The sequence below is a fragment of the Leguminivora glycinivorella genome, chromosome 6, assembly GCF_023078275.1.
Source record: "Leguminivora glycinivorella isolate SPB_JAAS2020 chromosome 6, LegGlyc_1.1, whole genome shotgun sequence".
NCBI lineage: Eukaryota > Metazoa > Arthropoda > Insecta > Lepidoptera > Tortricidae > Leguminivora > Leguminivora glycinivorella.
This window is the reverse complement of record NC_062976.1, coordinates 7,758,383-7,780,939: the sequence shown is the minus strand read 5'-3', so window position 1 is coordinate 7,780,939 and position 22,557 is coordinate 7,758,383. Positions and strand designations below refer to the sequence as shown.

General features: G+C 37.7%; 1 protein-coding gene across 1 annotated transcript in view; it reads right to left on the bottom strand.

Annotated features, from left to right (window-relative positions):
* The window catches only part of LOC125227511 (protein Wnt-10a), a 43,236-nt gene extending 21,264 nt beyond the window's left edge, over positions 1–21,972 (bottom strand). Inside the window, exons 1-2 of the mRNA XM_048131844.1 lie at positions 21,747–21,972; positions 12,313–12,557 (exon numbers count right to left, since the gene is read on the bottom strand). Coding sequence (XP_047987801.1) covers positions 12,313–12,557; positions 21,747–21,835 — 334 coding nt within the window. The 5' untranslated portion in view covers positions 21,836–21,972. The remainder of the gene's footprint in view (positions 1–12,312; positions 12,558–21,746) is intronic.
* Positions 21,973–22,557: the final 585 nt, after the last annotated feature.

Below are 22,557 nucleotides of genomic sequence, written 5' to 3'. Positions count from 1 at the left end.
ATGAGTAGGCGGATCGCATGAAGGTAAGCTATTACCATCGCTTATGGATGTCAGCAACACATTCAACCCGCATGTTGTATTAAATGTCTACTACTGTTGTAGAAAACAACAAATGTTCAAATTAAAGAATAAAATAAAATTGTACTTATTCTTTCAGTATTTTTAAATCGAGCAAGAGTCCAACTTACGAACTTTTCAAACATCATCAGTCCAATCGCTCTTAGTTAATTACTAACTCGCGAAAATGTCCATTCCTTGATTTTAGCTTGATACTTATACACTTATTATTTGTAACTGGAAGGCGTATGGCGGCATCAAAGTATGGTCAGTATTTTTATCTTTAATTACATTTTATCCTTAATTTAAAAAAAGTGATTTGACCTTCAACCCAGAACACAGAAGGTAGAAAGATTTTATTAAAATTTGTCTGGTTTCCTTACGATATGTTCTAGAGATGGGCCGAATACGGACTTTTCCGAATACGAATATTCGGCCGAACATTCGGTTCAGCTGTTACCGAACCGAACATTCGGCCGAATATTCGGTTCCACTATATTTAAGTACCTGGCTTAGAGTTAAAAACTTTTCAATGGTTGGTAATGGGTACTAACTAAGGCTCTTAATGTTCCTATAATTTAGTGCATAAGAACATTTTGATTTTTGTTTCTTAAGCTACGTTATTTTTACTTTTTTACATAATTAGTAGGTACTTATATTTAATGCATTTTTAACCCCCTTTGGTCCTTAGAATCCTGAAATAGGATGTTATTATCCCATGAATTACGAAACAACTTGCGCTATTTATTTACTTTGTTTATTCGGTAAATATTCGGCAATGTAACCGAACTATTCGGCCGAATACGAACATTGAAAAACATGCCGAATATACCGAATACCGAATATTTACCGAATATTCGGCCCATCTCTAATATGTTCCTTCTTCCTTCACCAAATAGTGACTGAATAATATCAAATAACATTTTCCCCTCACTAGCTCGGAAACACGTGTTTTGTCCTTCAATACCAGCGGGTAAAAACGCATTTTATCCACTAGTGGGTAAAGTAATTTGACCTTGAATAAAGTCAAATTAAATGCTTTAAAATTGATAAAAGTAGGTGAATCTAGTAATAAAGATGATTTACCACCTGTGGAACTACTGGAAGCAGTGATAAACGCATTTTTTACGTTGTAATTTCCTCGCTATAGTGAGGGGAAAAGTTTTGTGTTACACTCGGGTGCAAATGTATTTTACTTCTCGTGTGTTAAAAAACTCGCAAGTTCAGGATTCTATTCTCGAACCACTCGCTTCGCTCGTGGTTCAACTATAGAATCCTTTCGCTTGCTCGTTTTTCAATTCCACACTCGGCGTTAAAATACAACTTTGCCCCCTTGTATAACAAATAACTATTCCTAACAAGAGCTCCGAAAAACGCATTGCTACGAGCCGGTGGTTGAACTTACCGTATATACATTTATTATCACGTTAAATTAATCTGGTAACTTTAAGATAAACGTTTTTTCAAACAAACTTTAAACACTAGAAGTAGGTAAGGTACACAGTCAAGTGCAAGTTCTAATAAGTGCAAGTGCTGAGTGGAGACCATTTTAGGCCTCACATCGTTATTACTACTTTTTACCTTGTGCAACTTTTTGTCCTATTTTATCTATTGATGTTTGATGTGTTTTATCCTACTTTATTAATTGATTTGTACTTACTGATGTGTTGCCTGAATAAATGAGTTCTATTCTATTCTATTCTAATATAGCATTACCAATGTTCCGGTCTCTAGGTCAACAAACTATCGCAAAAAGCACCCAAGACATGATTTAGACTGAATCACGTTTAATGAAATGATAATCATTATAAATCAGGCATTATCTGGGCGGAGTGATCATCGATGAATTAATGTTGGGAGTTTTATACGGTGCGGCGTTGTGGGTGACTCATTTAATTTTACTCTTATGGTTATAATAATCGTACCTAATATCAAAGAGGATCGAGTATTATAGGGTTACTCTCAAAGCACAGTATAAGAAAGAGTACTATCGTACAGTATGGCCACTTCCGCTCCCCGCTGAAAGCGCCGCCCACCCTCTCTCGGTTACCTCACAGTTACCGCCTGTCAAAAACGCGAACAGTCAACCTGTCATATCTCACTCATACAAGCATGGTACGCGTTCACCTACACGAGCTTATTAGAATGTGTGTTAAGAACGCGCCTCTTTCATATATTTGATCGCCAGTGTCCGAGATGTGGTTAAAGTAAAATGTGTAACCACAGTTGCCACAGTTGCACAGTTGTTGCAGTGTTGCCCGTGTGGTGATGGGTTAAGAATTTCACCACCCCCTTTCTTCCCGTGGGTGTCGTAGAAGGCGACTGTGGGATATGGGTTAAATTGTGGCGTAGGCGAGAGGCTGGCAACCTGTCACTGCAATGTCACAGTTTCGTTTTCTTTCAACCCCTTATTTGCCAAGAGTGGCACTGAAACCTGAGTAGTTTCATGTGCTTTGCCTACCCCTTCATGGGACACAGGCGTGATTGTATGTATGTATGTATGTATGTATGTAACCACAGTGCATAGACTGCCATCTCTCTAAACAGGCTTAAAACTTTTGAACGTCAAATTTGACAATATGGGCCATATTCTTAGCTTGATATGTGTTAAAATGTCAAATATGAATATTATCGCCACCTAGCCGAGCATCCCCAAAGGTGTAACGCTATCTAGGCCACGGTACCTTTTCCTCTATGGCTTTGAGGTACGTTTTTTCTTAGACTTTTTTTTAGCAAACATATACACAATAACTCCGTATAGACGGCTATACGGAGTTACATATCTCTGCTAATATTCAGATGCCTATAGGCAGGGAAATATGTTAAAACATAATTATTTCGGGACACCCTGGGCGATACGATATCATTTTATCTGTCATATTTGATTCTAAGTATATCTAAGACCATTTTTTGTAGATATACTTAATTAAACTTTTTGAACTCAATGTCATCGGGGTTTTGGATGCCACAAAAAATCTGAATCAAACTGTCAAAAAATAGTGCTGTATGAGTGTAGATAATTAATACGGATTTATGAAATATAATGACAATAAATAAATAAAATGCACTTAGGTCATTTTCCACCTGTGACCGTAAATAAATAAAATGTACTTAGGTCATTTTCCACCTGTGACCGTAAATAAATAAAATGCACTTAGGTCATTTGCACCTGTGACCGTAAATAAATAAAATGTACTTAGGTCATTTTCCACCTGTGACCGTAAATAAATAAAATGCACTTAGGTCATTTTCCACCTGTGACCGTAAATAAATAAAATGTACTTAGGTCATTTTCCACCTGTGAACGTAAATAAATAAAATGTACTTAGATCATTTTCCACCTGTGACCGTAAATAGATAAAATGTACTTAGGTCATTTTCCACCTGTGGCAACCACAACCCTCACCATGGAACATCACTCAAACGCCAAGCTCCCGTTCGTACATACATACAATCACGCCTGTATCCCATAGCGGGGTAGGCAGAGCACATGAATACCTACTCAACTTTCAGCTCTTGGCGCAAGTGAGCTAGAACCTTACTTGAAAGTATTGAAGTTATTTTGATGTAGTTACTTGACATCGTTTTTGGTAAATTAGGTTGCTACCTAAAACCTACCAAAAACGATGTCGATCTCTAGATAGTATACTATTGGTAGTTTGAATCGGGAACAACAACGACATCTCTCGTATTATTTGAACAAACTACAACATACTCTATATAGATTCAGACACATTGCCCTCTGTTGCATTTTCTATTGATGTAAACAATCTTGAATTGTGCAGTGTCACGTGCAAAAATAACATATACGTCGTGACCATAGTCCATATGTTCAAACACGACAGAAAGTGAGCATTTTCTACACAAAGGGGTTAATATGATTACAACGAGACAATAAACATGCGAATCCTTTATGCGATGCGAAGCAAGAATTCATTGATTGAACAATGCGCAATTGATAATTTTATTACTTACTTTTACTAGCGATTTCACTTGGTGCGTGGGGATTTCATTTGCAACAACTATAAAATTTATCTTAACAATGTTCATGTCATCAATTTTTCATTTTGATTGCTTAAGATACAAGCGTATCTTGTCTATATTTCTCGATAGATGGCGTGCGTTTCTGAATGACTTCTCATTTTTGAAAGTTTATTTGGTTAGTGTTAAGTTCTCTTGATTATAGCAAAAAGGATCTAGTATTATAGAGAGTTACTGTCAAAGTAAAATGTGTAATCACAGTGCATAGACTGCCATCTCTCGACACCGGCTTAAAACTTTTGAACCTTAGTTTTGACAATTTGGCGCATATTGTTAGCTTGATATGTGTTAAAATGTCAAATATTAATATTAGCGCCATCTATCCGAGCGTTCCCGATAGGTGTAACGCCATCTAGGCCACCGTACCTTTTTCTCTAGAGCTTTGAAGTAGGTACGTTTTTTTCTTAGACTTCATCCGTCTATACGGAGTTGTCTTTGATTATAGTTAATTAAAAGTTAGTCAATAGAAAGCACAGAAATCTCATTATCAATAGGTACTTTAAATGACCTATGCTTACTTTGTTGTATGTTATAAACACATCGCCGTACTACGGTTATCACTCGGGATCGCAACGGTCGTCTGATGAATGTTACGGTGCACCATCCAAATAGGGCTATGTTATTGTTTATTTATAAACTTACAACCCGAGAACCACTGTGGCTGATGTACCTAAAGACACCAACGTGACATACGGCGTTGCTCACTCGAGAGAGATACACTACTTGGTCAGGAGCAGCTTTTTCCGACTGGCCCGTGACAAATTTATATTTTGTCGATCGAAAGAGACGCGATAGAATCGATACGTGGCGATTTATAGTCTCTCCGGTTGATCGATTTGGATTATTCCGAGTTATGGGTTACTGTTGCGGGTTTACTGTTATTGGCGTATTATTCGGTTCTGGCTTTGTTTACGGGAATGCAACTTATTGTATAATTTTGTTGTGCAATCAATGTAAAACAGGTACACCTAGTCCTACTGTCATAACATTCGTCAGTAGGACTTGTCGTAAAAAGTCTCTTCATTATTAGACGACCGGTCTGGCCTGGCGCGTAGTGACCCTGCCTGCTAAGCCGCGGTTCCGGGTTCGAATCCCGGTAAGGGCATTTATTTGTGTGTGAGCACAGATATTTGCTCCTGAGTCATGGATGTTTTCTATGTATATAAGTATTTGTACATTATATTTATCGTTGTTTGAGTACCTGCAACACAAGCCTTCTTGAGCTTAGAGCTTGAGGGGCTCAGTCAATCTGTGTAATAATGTCCTATAATATTTATTTATTATTTAATTATATTTTTTCTGAATGAATATTACTGCGCCTGCCTGACCTACTAAAGCTACACTACTCTGTGCTGCACTTGTGCCACTTGCAGTGATCATTTCGTGGCAATTAGGTGCACTTAGTGTATTTTTTGCGCGTCCCAAATCCAGCACCGAATTCCTTAATCGACTTTAATGAATTCCGCTCTTTCGTTTTTGACTTTTTCCAGCGAAATGCTCTGAATTTCGAAATGGTGACAGATTTTAAATTCTTTCCTTACACTTGGCCCTTTATTTTTTGTGTGTGTTTGTTTTAATAATGCATGACATGTAATTATTTTTGCTACGAGTAAAAGTAAAAAAGGTAAGGGATTTACAACACTAAATGTCTGCACTTTAAGTTATCTCCTTGTATGGTGAACGTTGGGTAAATGACTGACAATTAATGTTAATTTTAATTTTAAAACATATAAGGTTGTCCAATGAGTTGTCATTTTTATAGATTACCCGCAAGTTTAATAATTATACAGTAGCAAGCGAACTATTTACTTTAATTTCGCTTTAATGCTGGTTAGTTAACGATGCAAAAAAACTGGTGAACGTTTCCGAGGCTAATTACTTTTAGCTGTCCATCAGTGGGACAGCTCGGCTGCCACCTCGATTCTTCGAAACGGATTAAATTGGCAAATCTACATGCTCTCCATGTAGGGCAACCGGGCGCCGGCAAAAAGCTAACAGCCCGGCCTAAGTAAATACAAATTTCAATTATCATTAAACGTTTTATTTCATCTCCGATTCTTAATTTAAAAATGTGCGCTTGCGAGACATTGATGTAATTGCATGCGCATACTGATAGGTTTTTCCGAGCGCCGCCGGCGGTGGTCGCGTTTTTCCGTGTCGGGTAACATCGTTTTTGATGCGCGCGCCGCATCGCCGATGCGCAAGAGTCGGTGCGTGATTTACGATTGCGCACTCTGCGATTTTAAAATGGTTTTTCACGTCTTCGCTTCCGAGTCGATAGCCAATAAATCTGGCGCCAAAATGAATGAACTTGCAGCTAGTTTTTATTCGCGATGAGTGGAAATTCTCCTTATGCAGCTGATTCCAGCAGTTAATGCGCTTGGGGAATTTATAGAGATTTCTCTGAATGGGTAACGGTAAGCTACGAGATACCTTTTAAGGCCGCAATGGATGAACAAGTGGAATGCAGCCTATTAATTGTATTATTTAAGCATTTGTCTAGTTAGCTAACACTATCGCGTAGTATTTGATGGGATATTTTATTAATAAGAATGAACGGTAAATTTAATCATATTTGTTATCAGTGTTGTATGGGTGATGTCAACGGAATTCCTTGGTGTATAACGTTTAAAATGGCTGTTTTATGAGGTCCGTATCAGGGTTTTGTTCCAATTAAGGCTGTGCCGGGAGGCGCGGGCGCGGGCGTCGCGAATCGCTAATTACCGAAACTGGGCGCGTGACGTCAACGCCAATCATTTACTGTTTGGATTTTAAAATTATTCACATTCGGGTTAAGAATTATTGGTCTATAATAACATGGTACTCGTATGTTGTACTAAATTTTGAAAGGCGCTTTGCGAATACACCTACTCTTTATACTGATACTGTTTGATTCCTTTATGCTTTAATACACATTATTATGAACATAATAGGACAATACTAAATTTTCAGGATAAGTTAAAAAAATTACGGCAGCTTGCCTACACTTCTAAGCAATATTATTAAAGTAAAAAATTTAAATTGTTTTAAACTGTGCCCAAGAGTACCTAAGCCCATTTATAATAATAATAAAAAAAACTACATTACATAATAGTATATGGATGTAGCATTGCGATTTAAAGTACAAGAACATTCATTTGTTACAGAATGTAAAAATAATCGCTCACATTTATATTCAATGTCGCCATTCAGACATAAAAGGATGGACATCAGATCTATGAATGATGTTCATTCAGAAAAAAGAACTACGCTCACTTCCCGTTTGAACTAGGCCTTGGGGAGTTTTCCATATGCAACCCTTTTATAGCAAACAGGTTGCAAAAAATATATCAATCACATACCCATTCAAGTGTTCAATAAAATATGTCGAAACGTCAGATTGAATCGCGTTTACATCTCGCATTCGTTTTGTACATGTATTATAAGCTTAGTGAGAAATTCCAAAGGGATTACTAATTATAAATATTGTATTTAATCGCAGCCGATGAAAGACCCGGTCATTGGATCAATTAAGTTAAACAACCACGCCATTAACTCGATCCCGAAAATTCCGCAAACTCACTCGTGCATACCCGCCTTAATTAACACTTAAAGGCATCATAATCCGACAGGGCATAATGCCCGCCGAGAAACAAAAAGACCACTCGATGTCACGTTCAAAAATGAGAACATATTTTTTTCCCCGACTCTTTTGTGTGTTTCTCACAGTTTAAAAGCATCTGAAGAAGCACGACCCGGTAACGCACCGCGTCCGATCTTATCGTATCGCGCTATTAGAGGGTCGGCTATCACCATTGAGACATTTCGACACGTCCCTTTTTTGTTTAAAACCTCTTCAAAAGATCCAGCTTTAGGTCAACAATGATTCTTTATCATAGTCAATTTTGGTAATTTAAAATATGACCGCACTATTAACAACCTCGCCGGGCCATAGTGGTCTTAGAATGAATAAGCGAATCTGTCAAAAATAAAGACATCATCGTAAAGACCGCTGAATTCCCACGACGGGCCGCCAGATAAGACGCCTCTGAGCGATGAATCGCGTTTTTGCGGGATCATAACCGCAGTATGTTGTCGCCACGACGTCACCTGCGTACACGTTGTTGATATAAAACGCCAATAAATGTCACTTTTTTATGAGTCGCTTGCGCGGTTTATTCACGTCACGTCGCGGTCAGATCGTATCGAGCATGCGCGCCACCCTGTTGCCCCGACGCGCGCCATTCCCTCACGTGACACCGGCGACATCCGACGCGTCGACTCACATCTCACGCTAATCTAACCCACCATCCTCCATTAACGCCCGAGGCGAAAACTTTTTTCCGACAATAGTCTCATTAGCCTCACAAAAGTCATTAAATCGTTGACAGTGGGGCATTGTCACAGCGTCACGTACAACAAGAGCGCTAACAACGTGTGGAGGATCTCCGGGAAGCGGAACAAATCCGTGATCTATCCCGAATGCCATCCGTCCAGCGTCTCCCAATGAATCCACGCACGGGCAAAAAACCAACGGTCCGGAATCATTATTATCTTTCTCCTTCGATCATCGATCGCTATTATCCTATTTAAAAGCGTCTCGATTTGTTCTTCGACTTTTTTTGCTTTCGTTCTCCGTCGGCGTTTCAATTCGAGACCCCAACAAAGGGCGAGTTAAGAAAGATGTTTAAGTGTTTAGATACGCTTTTTCACAATTTTTCAATTTAAAAGGAATCATGTCGATGAAGGGCCGGAAGGTGTCGTCACGGATTACCGGCGCTATGGATGTCCGAAATCACATAATACCTGCACAGTAACATGTTAATTCTCTATACCGGCATCTGGCGAGCAATTAAATCTTCATGACTTCATCTCTCATCAACGGCTGATCAGCACTCGCTTGAAATTCCTCTTCTCCTATAAAAGCTTTATGGTGAATATCAAACCGTTATTAAAATGCGTGCAGCTATAAAGAGGCGTATAGAAAATTGAGAAACTCCGATGGATCTTAAGTCCAGGTAATTCCATTTAAGATATTAATTGGTCGAGGCAATCGTGTGGCGATGGCTCGCCGGTCGCACACGAAGCGTGAAATCAGGCCGCGGGAGCGGGGCACACCTGGCCAACAATCACCTTATTATTTGTTGTCTCCCATCCTCCATGCTCGTAAATTTCCACGTCAACGTGTGCGATGATTGTGGAAAAAATAAGGTCCACAAAGCCTTTTCACACCCGAGGATATAGTCTCTGTAAATAGAATGCCGTCCGGTGGGTCTGAATCTCTACATAATGTGCGTGGATAATTTTTCGTCGTAATAAATTCGGATTGTAATGGCTGATGGCGATTGGTTCGAGAGTTTGGTTGCGTTTATTAATATTATCTGGTGGAAATACGCGACGCATCGGACTGGTTTTGGCATTACGTTGATTGCCACCTACGAGCCGGCTCTGTTATTGGTCTCTCCATTAGCAACAAAGCCTCGTAAATATAAAACTTCAGTTTATTTTTGAAGCGCATATTTCTTGAGATATAATTGTTGTTTAATAAAACTTCTGTGCAATAATTTAGAAGAGTTATTGTTCACTACTGTTTACCGGACCGGAGACCACCTGCTAAGGGTTGTGACATTGACATGTGTAAAATAAATGAGTATGTCTGTCACCCGTCACTATTGCCGGCGATAAAATCAGTTTTTTCATTAAAGGGTTTTGTAAATTCCTACTATGGATGAGTTAAATAGGAGTTATAGAAAGCTATAAATTGTAAAGTAGGTACCTTTATATTTTTGAAATTGGAAAATGCGCTGGAAAATGTATGACGTATCATCTTAGTAACTAGTCAAATAGTCCGATAGATGGCACTACACGTCACATTCTACATTACAAGGTACTAGTTACTTATTTTGATGATCATTGTTTCTCTGTATTGCTGTTGTTCTTTAGACAAGAAATAGGAACTAATATGACTTTTTTTATCCACAAATGAAAAATCTAGGTACTAGGTACTGCCGTCATGGCAGATGCTACGAGATATCATTTCCCATATATGTGAGTGTGCACGGGAAAACGTCCCACTCTGTCGATTGCTAGAAAGCCGCTTTGTCAGTTTATTCTTATAAAAATACATCCTGGGGCCTATTGCATAACAATTTACAACTCATATTACAAGCGGTAGTCCCCCTCCAATTCATTTTATAAGAAAGAGAGTTCCACTTGTAATACAAGTTGTAAATTGTTATGCAATAGGCCCCTGGATAGCAGCCTGGGTTGGAAGACTCAAGTTGCGGAAATAAGTCGTAAAGTTACCGGTTCTCTTCATGCGTTAAACAGACTTAAGCACTTTTTACCTATTAAAACTAAAATATTATTAGTAGGTACAAGCATTAATTTTACCTATAATCGACTATGGTGATGTCTGCTATCCGGATTTGAACGAAGAGCTCCTGAACAAGTTGGATCGTTTACTGAATAATTGTATTCGTTTTGTCTTCTGTCTCCGTAAATACGACCATATCTCCTCGTATCGCTTTAGGCTCGGTTGGTTTCCTATTCGTATACGTCGCAACATTCGCATGCTCTGTTTTCTCTTTTCTGTTATTAATGAACCTCAGTCTCCCGAATATCTCAAGTCTTTCTTCCACTACTACGGTGTCTCTCGTGTTCGTCAACTTCGCTCTTCTGGTAATCTTTCTCTGTCTATACCATCCCACCGAACAGGTTACATGTCCTATTCCTTTTCTGTTCAGGCAGCTCGGCTTTGGAATAGTCTCCCTGTCAAAATTTGGCAGTGTCCGAGCAGGTTTACTTTTAAAAACCGTGACTACGGAACCCTAAAAAGCACTAAATGAGTATTTTTCTGGCAGGTGATGAAAGTTGTTGTTGCCATTGATTCGTGAGTTTCATCTGATTTCATATTATGTATAATTATGTATTTTACATGTATTTGTATTAATATTATGTATGTATTTTGTGTATGTTTATATAGTATGCAGGATACTCGCCGATGCCTACGTACTTAATCCCTTACCACTGAGCCACCTGCATTTTACACTGCCTAGATATCGATTGCCGACCGATTATTCCGACCCCAATCCCTATTCTTATCCCCGTCCCTATCTCTATCCCCGTCCCCGTCCCCTATTCCTATTTCTATCCCTATTTCTATCCCTATCCCTATCCCTATCCCCGTCCCTCCCCTATCCCTATCCCCGTCCCCTATTTCTATCCCTATCCCTATCTATACCTATCCCTATCCCCGTCCCTCCCTTATCCCTATCCCCGTCCCCGTCCCCTATTCCTATTTCTATCCCTATTTCTATCCCTATCCCTATCCCCATCCCTCCCCTATCCCTATCCCCGTCTCCGTCCCCTATTCCTATCCCTATTTCTATCCCTATACCTATCTATACCTATCCCTATCCCTATCCCCGTCCCTCCCCTATCCCTATCCCCGTCCCTCCCCTATCCCTATCCCCGTCCCCTATTCATGTATTATTTATGGTTGTATGTATTGTGTCCTAAAAGTACCAAATTATCTTGTTTTAATCACGTTTTGCACCGCCTACAACTTTTCTGCTTTGCCCAATGGTTGACTGGTAGAGAATGCCTTACGGCATTAAGTTCGCCTTTTGTACGCTGTTTTATTTTGTGCAATAAAGATTAAATAAAGATACAAGTAAATCTCGCCTTTTAATGTTAACCAACAAAAAATGGGACGTTTTTATGAGTGTGTGTAGACACACTCACATATTTACATCTTTAAATTGGCGGCTAAAGTCCCAGAACAGTGAAAAAGATGGATATTTTTTGAACACTTGCATGAGGATTGCTGCTCTTAACCACCAGACTGGAGCAGTTCCACCGATGCCACCGGTACTGGTGCTGGCACCACATGGCCACCAGCTGCAGACCGAACCCTATTGCAGTGGCGTCAGGGGCTTCCTAGCATCTTATAGGCTGGACCCAAGTACAGTGGCAAAATAACAGATAATAATGAACTCAGCAAATATCTTACCTCTCTTCATAATAGCGCTGGCATGAGGTTTGCTGCTTTTCACCACCAGGCTGGAGCAGTTCCACCGATGCCACCGGAACTGGTGCTGGCACTCTCTGACCGCCAGTTGCAGATCTTCTAAAGTTATGGCGGCAGTATCAGGGGCTTCCTGGCATCTTATAGGCTGGGCTCCAGTACAGTGGCAAAATATCAGATAATACTGAACTCAGTAAATATCTTACCTCTCTTCATAATAGCGCTGGCATGCGGATTGCTGCTTTTCACCACCAGGCTGGAGCAGTTCCATCGATGCCATCGGAACTGGTGCTGGCATTCCCTGACTGCCAGCTGGAGTCCTTCGAAAGCTATGGCGGCAGCGTCAGGGGCTTCATGGCACGTTGCTCGTTGTTCCCTGGTGAGGCCACCGACGAGGCGGCAGGTGAGAGCGGAGTTCAGGAGGTGGTTGGGCGCCATGTTGTTTCGGGAGCTGGAGAGAAAGGTTATAATGTAATGATGATGTACAGAATACTTCATGGAGAACAGGTATAAATGCATAAGTACCGATGGTGTATACTTTTTCGTTGTTATATGTATTTAAAAAAACTTAACAATAGGTACATAAATAATAACGTTAATTCATCTTTCATTAGAAAAATACTTTGCCAGTAGAAAAATCAGCAAAATTAAAAAATATATATACCGAGGAACAATCGTGCGCGAATACATTTATAAAATTTGCCGCATTCTCTACTAATACTGGCTTGCCAAATCTTTGAGTCTTTTAGAGTATACTCGGTCGGTCATATTCGACCGATATCGTTACATAAGTTATTTTTTTTTTAACCTTTTAAAAAAATGTTTTATAAAAATATACATTACCTACTGAAACTTGGTAAACTTCAGATGCTTAAATAAAGATTCTGATTGAAAGTTATTAAACATTTAAAATGATGTGGTATTCACATATTCAAATTAATCATTTAATCACGAGGAAACAATCAAATCGCATAATTAATACGAGTTTTCTAATTATATTAATATGAGCGCTAATTGGTAGTTTCTCTTATAAAAGTCGTAATTAATTTATTCGGAACAGATGCTAATCGGACGAGTTTGAAATATTTACTGAATACGAGAAACAATTTGTTACACAGCTACCGAAATCAAAATATTGAAACAAAATATTTTATGGAAGTATTTCACGATAGATGATAAACACGGAAAGTATTTTAATTAAATGTTTTGGTGAATATCGGGGAGGAATGCTCGGTTTGAAGGTTAATCGAATTTTGTTGAATAGTTGAGATACCTAATACTCGTAAAATGTAACAGACGAAATAATTCGAGTTACGGCGGGTTTAAACAGATTTTTAAAAATAAACATGTTTACATATAAACAATTTTTAAATTTTTAATTGAATAAAAAAAAAGAAGTTTAGTAATGAATTGCGATACAACTACATGGCTCAAGTTTTGGACTCGTAGGTATTGTATCAAAATTTCGTATTTCACGCTGCTCCTCAAAGTTAAAACGCAGTAAGTCTATATGCATTCCATACATACCTACTTACTACAATTTTCTTTTCATTGACAGACGAAGACACAAGTTTTTTTAAAAGTAGTGACGATATATAAATTATAAACTACCTACTGGCGCCTAGCCTTCAGAGATAACATACACTAGAGAAATTTCGACGGGTACCTCGGCGGTCGGGGTGGTGGCCGCGATAGCTGGAGACCCGGGTTCGATTCGCCACCAGTGGACTTGATCGCTTTTTCTTTAGAGTATGGTATGTATTTCAGTTTACAATTAATACAATTTATCAAAAAATTCGGTTGTCTCTTTGATATTATGTCCCAATCCCAAATATGCTACACAAAAGTTTTTTCAGATTACGTATGCGAATCTCCTACTTACACAGTTTTAAAAATGTTGTTCCTGTGATTTTACTTACTGGATAAACGTACTGATTGAAGTTTAATAATTCTGTTATATTTGCCGAATAATTGTCTGGCTTAAAGATATATACAGTTTGTGTATGTCTAGCAAAATCCCGCAGCGGGTGTATCTAAAAATTTATATTGACCGACTTCAAATTCCAACAAAGGACTATAAATACGTAAGGAATACGTTACGTTTAATTTAAATCAACGTGTCGTTAAATACCGGACCTTGTATTAAAAACAAAACAAAAAAACAGTTATTTAAAGTGTCAATTGCGCCACAATTAAGAGGTTTGCCGTGGTTATCAGTTGAAAAACAATACGAAGTTAAACACAGTTTTCCGGCGGAGCTTTGCTTAACCGTCGGTTATCGCTCGGTTCTCACGGTCAAGGCATGCGGACGGTCGGCCAGAATGTTCCACGATTTTCGAACATGGATTTATAAAATAAATAAGTTATATGTTTCACTTTCAACTTGAAAATTAATTAGCACAATTGAATTGAAACCAGATAGTGCAAACAAAAATCTAAACTAGTATATTGTACCAAAAACATATGTAACTACGTATAGACAGATAAAGTCTAAGAAAAAACGTATCTCAAAACCATACAGAAAAAGGTTCTGTGACCTAGATGGCGATACACCTTTGGGGGACGCTCGACTAGATGACTCTTATATTAATATTTGACATTTTAACACATCGAGCTAAGAATATGGCCCAAATTGTCAAAACTGAGGTTCAAAAGTTTTAAGCTTGTGTCGAGAGATGGCAGTATATGCACTGTGGTTACACATTTTAATTTGGCAGTAATTGCATATATGTACTTTGATTAGAAACCATATTCCTACCCCCTATGGTCCCCTTGTTGTTCTACATTTAAATTTTAACATTGCTGAGTTACACAACTTCCTTTCATACATTGTTGCAAACACATAACTTACATGTACAGAGTGGGGCCTGTAACAAAGGCGAAGAATTGAACTCTAGGCTATTCTCCTTATACTGATCAACATTTGTTCAGTGACTTTTAAAAATAACTTGTATTTTGATTTTTATCACCATTGAAAGTTTTTTCTAAGAGGTAATGTATTGCGAATTCTGTTAAGTCTAAAGTGTGACAGACAACGTCAATGACAACAATAATGGCGTACATTGAAGCTAATATTTATTTTGTATGAAATATTAAAAATTTAAAAACTTCATAATTTTTAAAAGTCACTGAACAAATGTTGATCAGTATAAGGAGAATAGCCTACAGTTCAATTCTTCGCCTTTGTTACAGGCCCCACTCTGTATATGTGCTACGGTAAGTACATTTAAGGATTGATGTTTCATCATTAACCTAGGCTCCGCGTTAATACTCAGCGCTCCGTCCTTCTTCGTACCAAACCAGTTGCCATGTTGAGCTCTTTAATGCTAGGCACTTCACATCATCCATAAACATTGTAAAAACTGAAGCATAAGCTTTTCCAGCGTCGTTAACCTCAGTAACAACTTTGATCCAATTAAAACCCTATATAATTGCTTTGAAAATTCCTCCGCTGGATATAAAAACAATAATTTCGATCCTCAAGTCTTTGCGGATAAAAAAATAATAAATCTCTTGTCGGGAGCCGGCTGATGAAATGCTGCGATCCGGGCAGAAAGGTTATTTCAATACAAATTACAGCTACTTGCGTTGCTTCTCTTTGCATGCCGACAATTCTGCAAATACTTTTCTCTTCGAGAGCTCCCATTAAAACAATGACGTAACGCCTCTCTCTTCAATCAAAAAATCTACCTTCTAATAAGTCGGAAAAGCTCAAAATTCATCGCTCCTATTATACGCTTAAGCCTTTTGAAAACGGAATGCTAAAACCCTGATTGAAATTCCGTGTACTAACAATGTGCTGTGTAGTTGATACCTATTTGTATTTCGCTATCTATGCTATAAGCTTAAGATAAACCTGATTTGTGTGGAGTATGTAAAAATGTTATCCTTTAAGGCAATCGGTTTTCTCGATAACTGTTAAAATGATCGTAAATCGATTACATATGGGCTTATCGGCGGTTATGTCCATAGACCATTAATACTAATCTGTTTGTTAGTTTATTGAGGCTCCATCTTGGTATGAAGTGTATCGGCATGGACAAAGAGCACGAAGGCACGTGAACGCATATAAAGCTTGTGCAATGCTCCATTTTGTAAAACTGAAAGAGAAAATAAATAGAATATAGGGATTTTTCTTCTTTGCAACGTCAAATCCATACTAATATTATAAATGGGAAAGTGTGTGTGTGTGTGTGTGTGTGTCTGTTTGTTTGTCCGTCTTTCACGGCAAAACGGAGCGACGAATTGACGTGATTTTTTAAGTGGAGATAGTTGAAGGGATGGAGAGTGACATAGGCTACTTTTTGTCTCTTTCTAACGCGAGCGAAGCCGCGGGCAAAAGTACTTACATAAAAACGACTTCGACGTTATTTATCATATAGATACTTAGATAGTACTTTGTTATTTCTCGATATTTTTTTGTACATGTACAGTGAGCTGCGAAATCGCATGGAGAAATGATAAATGAATTCATTGATAAATTCGCCATGCACTTTTACAGCACACTGTACCTAATATCTCCGCAGCACGCAAATCAAATGCCGTTTACTTGGTCCCCTTAGGTATTAAATAAACGTGGTTGACTAAAATATGTAAACACTAGCGCAAACGTTTACCTAACAGGACAAATTACCTATATTTATTGCCAACACTACACTTGCGCTATTTGACGGAATTACCGAGTAATTCATGATTATGAATAGTAATTGCTCTGACATAGAGCTATATTTTATGGAATGGTCGAGGGTTCGTTAATACATACGCGTATATGTCGGAGAACGAGCAAAGTTTGACAAATAGAGCAAACAAGGAAACAATTTCGTATAACCAGGGTGGCTAGCCGAATGGCACAATCGCTCACGAAACAAAACAAGCGCTAGTAGATATCATGTCTATCGCGCTTCGCGATAACCAGCTGGCTACGGGGCCTGGCTGGTATTCGACTGAGTTCTGCCAAAATGTCACAGAGGACGCTACTGTCTAAAAGATCAGAATCCGTAAACACATGACGGAAGGCTGTCAATCCATCTGCAGGAAAAATGTGCGAAGACGGCTTTGGTGGAGATTTTTTATTTTTTTAGTCAAATCAATTCGCTTCAGCTATATCATATTAAGTATAAAATACCAATTACACATAACTACCTACTTGTAATTGCGATTCTGATAAGGACAAGTATATAAAATAACTTTTAAGTGATTATAAATAAGGTGTTTAACTGAAATTACTTTATAATGGAGGCCACGGTAGTCGAGGAAGTAATTTCTTCTACGTTTAAGTTATCAGAAGCTTAGAGAAAATACAAGTATATTAATATACTTTTTATTAGGTGAATTAGTTTGTAATTGTTACCGCATGCATCAAAAAGAACCCCTCACAAAATGTTAGAAAAAAGCCGTTCGGTTCATTATTAACCCTTAAATGCATGACCCTGACAAAGATTCATTCAAATTTGAATTTTGACATGCTGTCAATAGAGTCAAAAATGCATGATGCATGTATACATCACTATGCGTTTAAGGGTTCATTAAATGTGGAACTTGAGGCTACATTTTTACCAATTTTCAGCCAAATCGACCGAACGGCTTTTTTCTAACTTTTTGTGCGGGGTTCTTTCTCCGACTAGGGGGCCGATTTTTGAGTCTCACGCGTTCGAATTCAGAAAATTTTCACTGAAAATAATAAGCAAGTCACCGTTTTTAAATCGGTATTTTAGTGACAAAATCCCGAATGGGAGATTCAAAAATCGCCCCCCAGATGGATTACCAATGTACAGATGCAGTGAGAGATTATTTGTATGTATTTGATTAGAGAGTAAATATCAGTTTATAATTACACGCCTCTCTTTATGGCTAGCTTAAATAACAAAAATATCCAATAAAGAAACAGTCCGACACAAATATTGATGATATTAATGTGTGTTTTAAAATGCTCTAGCTTTAAATGCCAGAGAAAATAGCAGAGTACGTTTGTACAAGATTTTTTTTTTATGAACTGCAACATTCTTAGTAATAAAAGCATTAAAGTAAGTGACTAAGACCTGCGGGCCGATTTTTGAGTCTCACGCGTTCGAATTCAGAAAATTGTCACTGAAAATAATAGGCAAGTCACAGTTTTCAACCGGTATTTTAGAGACAAAATCCCGTATGCGAGATTCAAAAATTGCCCTCATCTTCCATTAGTTCTGACATCCATGTCAGCTGTGATTATACCGCGGTGGCGTACCTACTAGTAGCGTAGTTAGCCCCTGAGTTTGTCCGATTGGGTGGCCCGCTTCTCGCGTCGTATATATTAGCATCTGTCCGCTCTACCACACAAACATTGCCTAGGTAGTTAAGACGATACGATACAGGTCAATTCTCCATACGAACATATTAAACGCTCTCGACTATTTCCTCCCTGGTTTTTAAAGATAGAGCAATGATTTTTTCAACACAGATTATTATTATTTTTATCTGTGTCGGACCGTTTTGTTTTATTTTGCTATTTTTATTTTAAATAACGCTAGAGCCAATCAAAAATGTCTAAAAACGGCCTTTTTCAATATGGCTCAAAAAAAGGTATGATACTCAAGATCGGTAACAATTAGCCAAAAAATCTAAACGGTCCGACACAGATTATTCCATTGTTATTCAGATTCTCAAATTTAGTTCCGTTTAAATAAGTTTTTAAGGAGGAAACAGTCGAGATCGGAACCTCGATTTTAAAGATTTTTTCGCGATATCTTTTAACTGAGTTGTTCTTAATGGACTTTTTTTTTCGATAAATCTAGTTAATAACACTAGTATATTTAACTGAATTCCCAAATTGAAAGAGGGACTTCTTTCCATTTTACCATTTTCGTTCCCGTAGCGTCTTAAGTATTTATTGGAAAATTTCAGTTATGTCAAGTTATGCTAAGTTAATTACTGATCGGTTAGCTTCAACTTGTGATTCTGGTTAAGAATAGATTTGCATTTTTAAAAGGCTATGTTTCTTTGAAACAAATCTTTATTGTTGAACGTCGCTTTACATATGTTTTGTAACAATTTGGTTTACATATTAATAATATTTTAGTAAATAGCCCAAGAAGGGATTCGTAATTGGTAGAATAAAAAATATGTACCTAGCCCCTGGGTTTATATTCCTTCGCCATCTAATGAACTGTCTGAATTGTATGTTATAACTGTTATCAGCATGATTAGTGTTTTGCTATTTAACTATATCTACCAGTGAAATATAATTCATCCACGATTTCATTTTAAATTCATTATACGCGATTTAATCCGTTTCCATAGTTTTATTTCATGAGTAACTATTGCGGTAACCGAAGACAATATTATAGAGGTATATCTACCAGTATTTAGCTACTTAGCTAGTATTTAGCTTCTGTAGTAGTAATAAATCGTTCGAATTGTATGGCTGGTTGCTGGGCACCGGCAGTATTTGCATGCATTATCATCGCATGCGCCCCATTAGCATGATTAGTGTCGTGATGCGACAGTACAACTGTTTTTGAGCTACTTTTCATATTGTGTTAATAGTTATTTGTTATACAAGGGGGCAAAGTTGTATTTTAACGCCGAGTGTGGAATTGAAAAACGAGCAAGTGAAAGGATTTAAAGCAGTTAATTTGACTTTATTCAAGGTCAAATTACTTTACCCACTAGTGGATAAAATGCGTTTTTACCCGCTGGTATTAAAGGACAAAACACGTGTTTCCGAGCTAGTGAGGGGAAAAAAAATTCTCTGATTTAAAAAAAAACAGTAAATGAAGTTAACAGTCCATAATTGTTTTTTGTTTTAATTAGTCTCCAAAAGTGATATGTAATATTATAAATTATCTGTATTGTATGATCGGTCGGCAGTATTAACATGCAATGTTATTGCTAAAACACCATTAGCATGATTTTTTTTTCAAAATATGTATTGACGTGATAGCAGATATTAAAATAAAGAAGCATGTCATTTGTTTTTATAAAAATAAAAACACGCAAAAATATTTGGGGAAAATATGATTTTGGCCACTTCTAGACTGCGAAACAGCGCCATCTAGTTTAAAGCCTAAAAGACCCATACATTTCAAGGGTACGCTTTTTTGTATGGACTTTGGCTGTCCCGGTATTACATGGTCCTTGATATTAAGTAATAAATCGCCTGTATTGTATGGCTGGTTGCTCGACACTATTTGCAAGCATTATCATGGCTTTCATCATGCGCCGCGTGTGCGCCGCCATTAACATAATTAGTGTTGTGATGCGACACACTTCTTTTGAGCTACTTTTGAGGTGGGGTTACATTTGCGATTTGATAAGGGCACACGGATAGGCAAGGTGACAAGAGAACAGATCCAAATGCCAACCAAAAAAATAAATCGGGAATCGCAGGAAGTCACTTAAATATTTTCATTATTATTTTGTTTATGTACCAACGATCAACACCTTGATTATTAGGTACCTATTCAAAAATATAAATCCTAATAACATATATGGAAACTATAAAAAAATCTCCCTTACAAGTTGTATTAATTAATACTTAACATTAATATTGCATTTTAGTAAAATTTAAATATAAAATAATAGGATGATTCAACTATTCGATCAAAGTTAAAATACGGTAGCGCCATCTGACATTCAATAAACTGTATCAATAATTCAATATACTTAATAAACTTAATTGCTGCACAACTGACAAACTTAATAAAATTTAACCTCCTAAGGCCCACCATAGTTAGTTTTCCCATTTTGAATTTGAACCTTGTTCTATAAGTAAATTGGTAACAAAGATTCAAATTAGATTGCAACAACTATGTACATTTTAATATACATTGGGCCTCACGAGGTTAAAAACAAATAGTAATCACCATCAACTAAATGTTCCCAAAAATGGAATTGTGATTTATCTACAGAAATTTAATACCGAATAATGTTCACAAAATTTCACGAAAATTGGTTCAAAATGCTAATTTTGAAGATAACAACCTCGCTTAATGAAAGTTTTGTTTCGACCTAAAATGCGTAGTATGAAGAAATACGAAAAAACCTATTCCAAGTATTGAATACAGGGTGAACAGGCATCTTCTGGGCGAGCTCACTCCATCGTAGGCCACGTCTTTGCCTTTGGCTAGTCTGTGGTCAAGAGTAAGCCCATTCATAATAAAAAAAAGAATAGTTTTATACATGTTATTAAAACACATCACATGTAGCGTATTAAAACAAATATAATAGGTACATGCAATAACATACATACATATTTCCTACATACTGATGCATGTTCCATGAATGTGTTTACTATTTGCTGTGGAGCATCTCAAAAGAACAGATCTTGTAATAAGAAACCCAAATACCTAAATATTAAAAAGACAATGTCAATGAACACAAAAATCTCTTTGATCATCTCACATTCTAAAATATTACTACCTAATCAAAGTGATTAGGCGAGAGGTATTTGTGAATAAATAAATAAATATTGGGGGACATCTAACACAGATCAACCTAGCCCCAAAGCTTGTACTATAGGGTACGAACACACGATATATATACATTGTACATACTTATTTGTATAATAAATTATTCACACAAACATGATATTAGAATTATTTACCCTGTCTGCAAGAGTCGGGTATACCTAATTAACATCATTAGTGATCTCTGTTAGACTTACCTTGCTTTATTAAACAAAATGAACAGCAACAAAATGATTGCCCGAGGGTTTTTGCGCATTCTGTGCTCTTCCCCGATACCGTGCTTCATGTTGGCAACACCACCTGGCCCCGAGAGCTCATCGTTTCCGCTTCACTGACAATCTCACCGCAAAACGAGCGCGCGCACTTTAAAACTCACATTAAACCACAACCAAACTCCGAGCAATTAACGTCCTGGCTGGCAATTAAAAAGATAACAAGAAAAAAAAAACGATTAAGCGTGGAATCCGTCACGACGTTTCAAATTTCGAACAGTTTTTTAAATTGTTTGTTTATACGGTTGCCGTCGGGTCGTGTAGAGCGTGTTTGGCCGCGCTGCGTTCGGGTGCGTGGGCCGTGAGGCGTGTTCTTCGCGCCGCCCAGATGTCGAGAAAAAAAGGAGAGGCAGACGCCTTGCCGACCCCACCTACTCGCTCATTATCCTTGTTTACACGATATTACTTTATTATTTAGACACAAGTTACACTGATGGAATAGGCGTGTGCTCACAATGAGGTCTCGTTTGACAGTGGCACGTTGGACGGAATCCCTGCCTATATAAAACGCCCCACGCTTTATTCGGACCATGGGAAACGTCCCGTTTAACGGATTTATTTTTGACATTTTGTTTACATTGTCACAGGGTCCTATAAAAGTACATTGATGTATGTAAATGATAAAAACTTGTAATGAGGACGGTAGTTTAGATTAAAACTGCGCAAAGGTGAAATCGCATACAAATTCATAGATTTTTTATGGACTACACATGCCTTTTAAATGTTACAAGTCGTA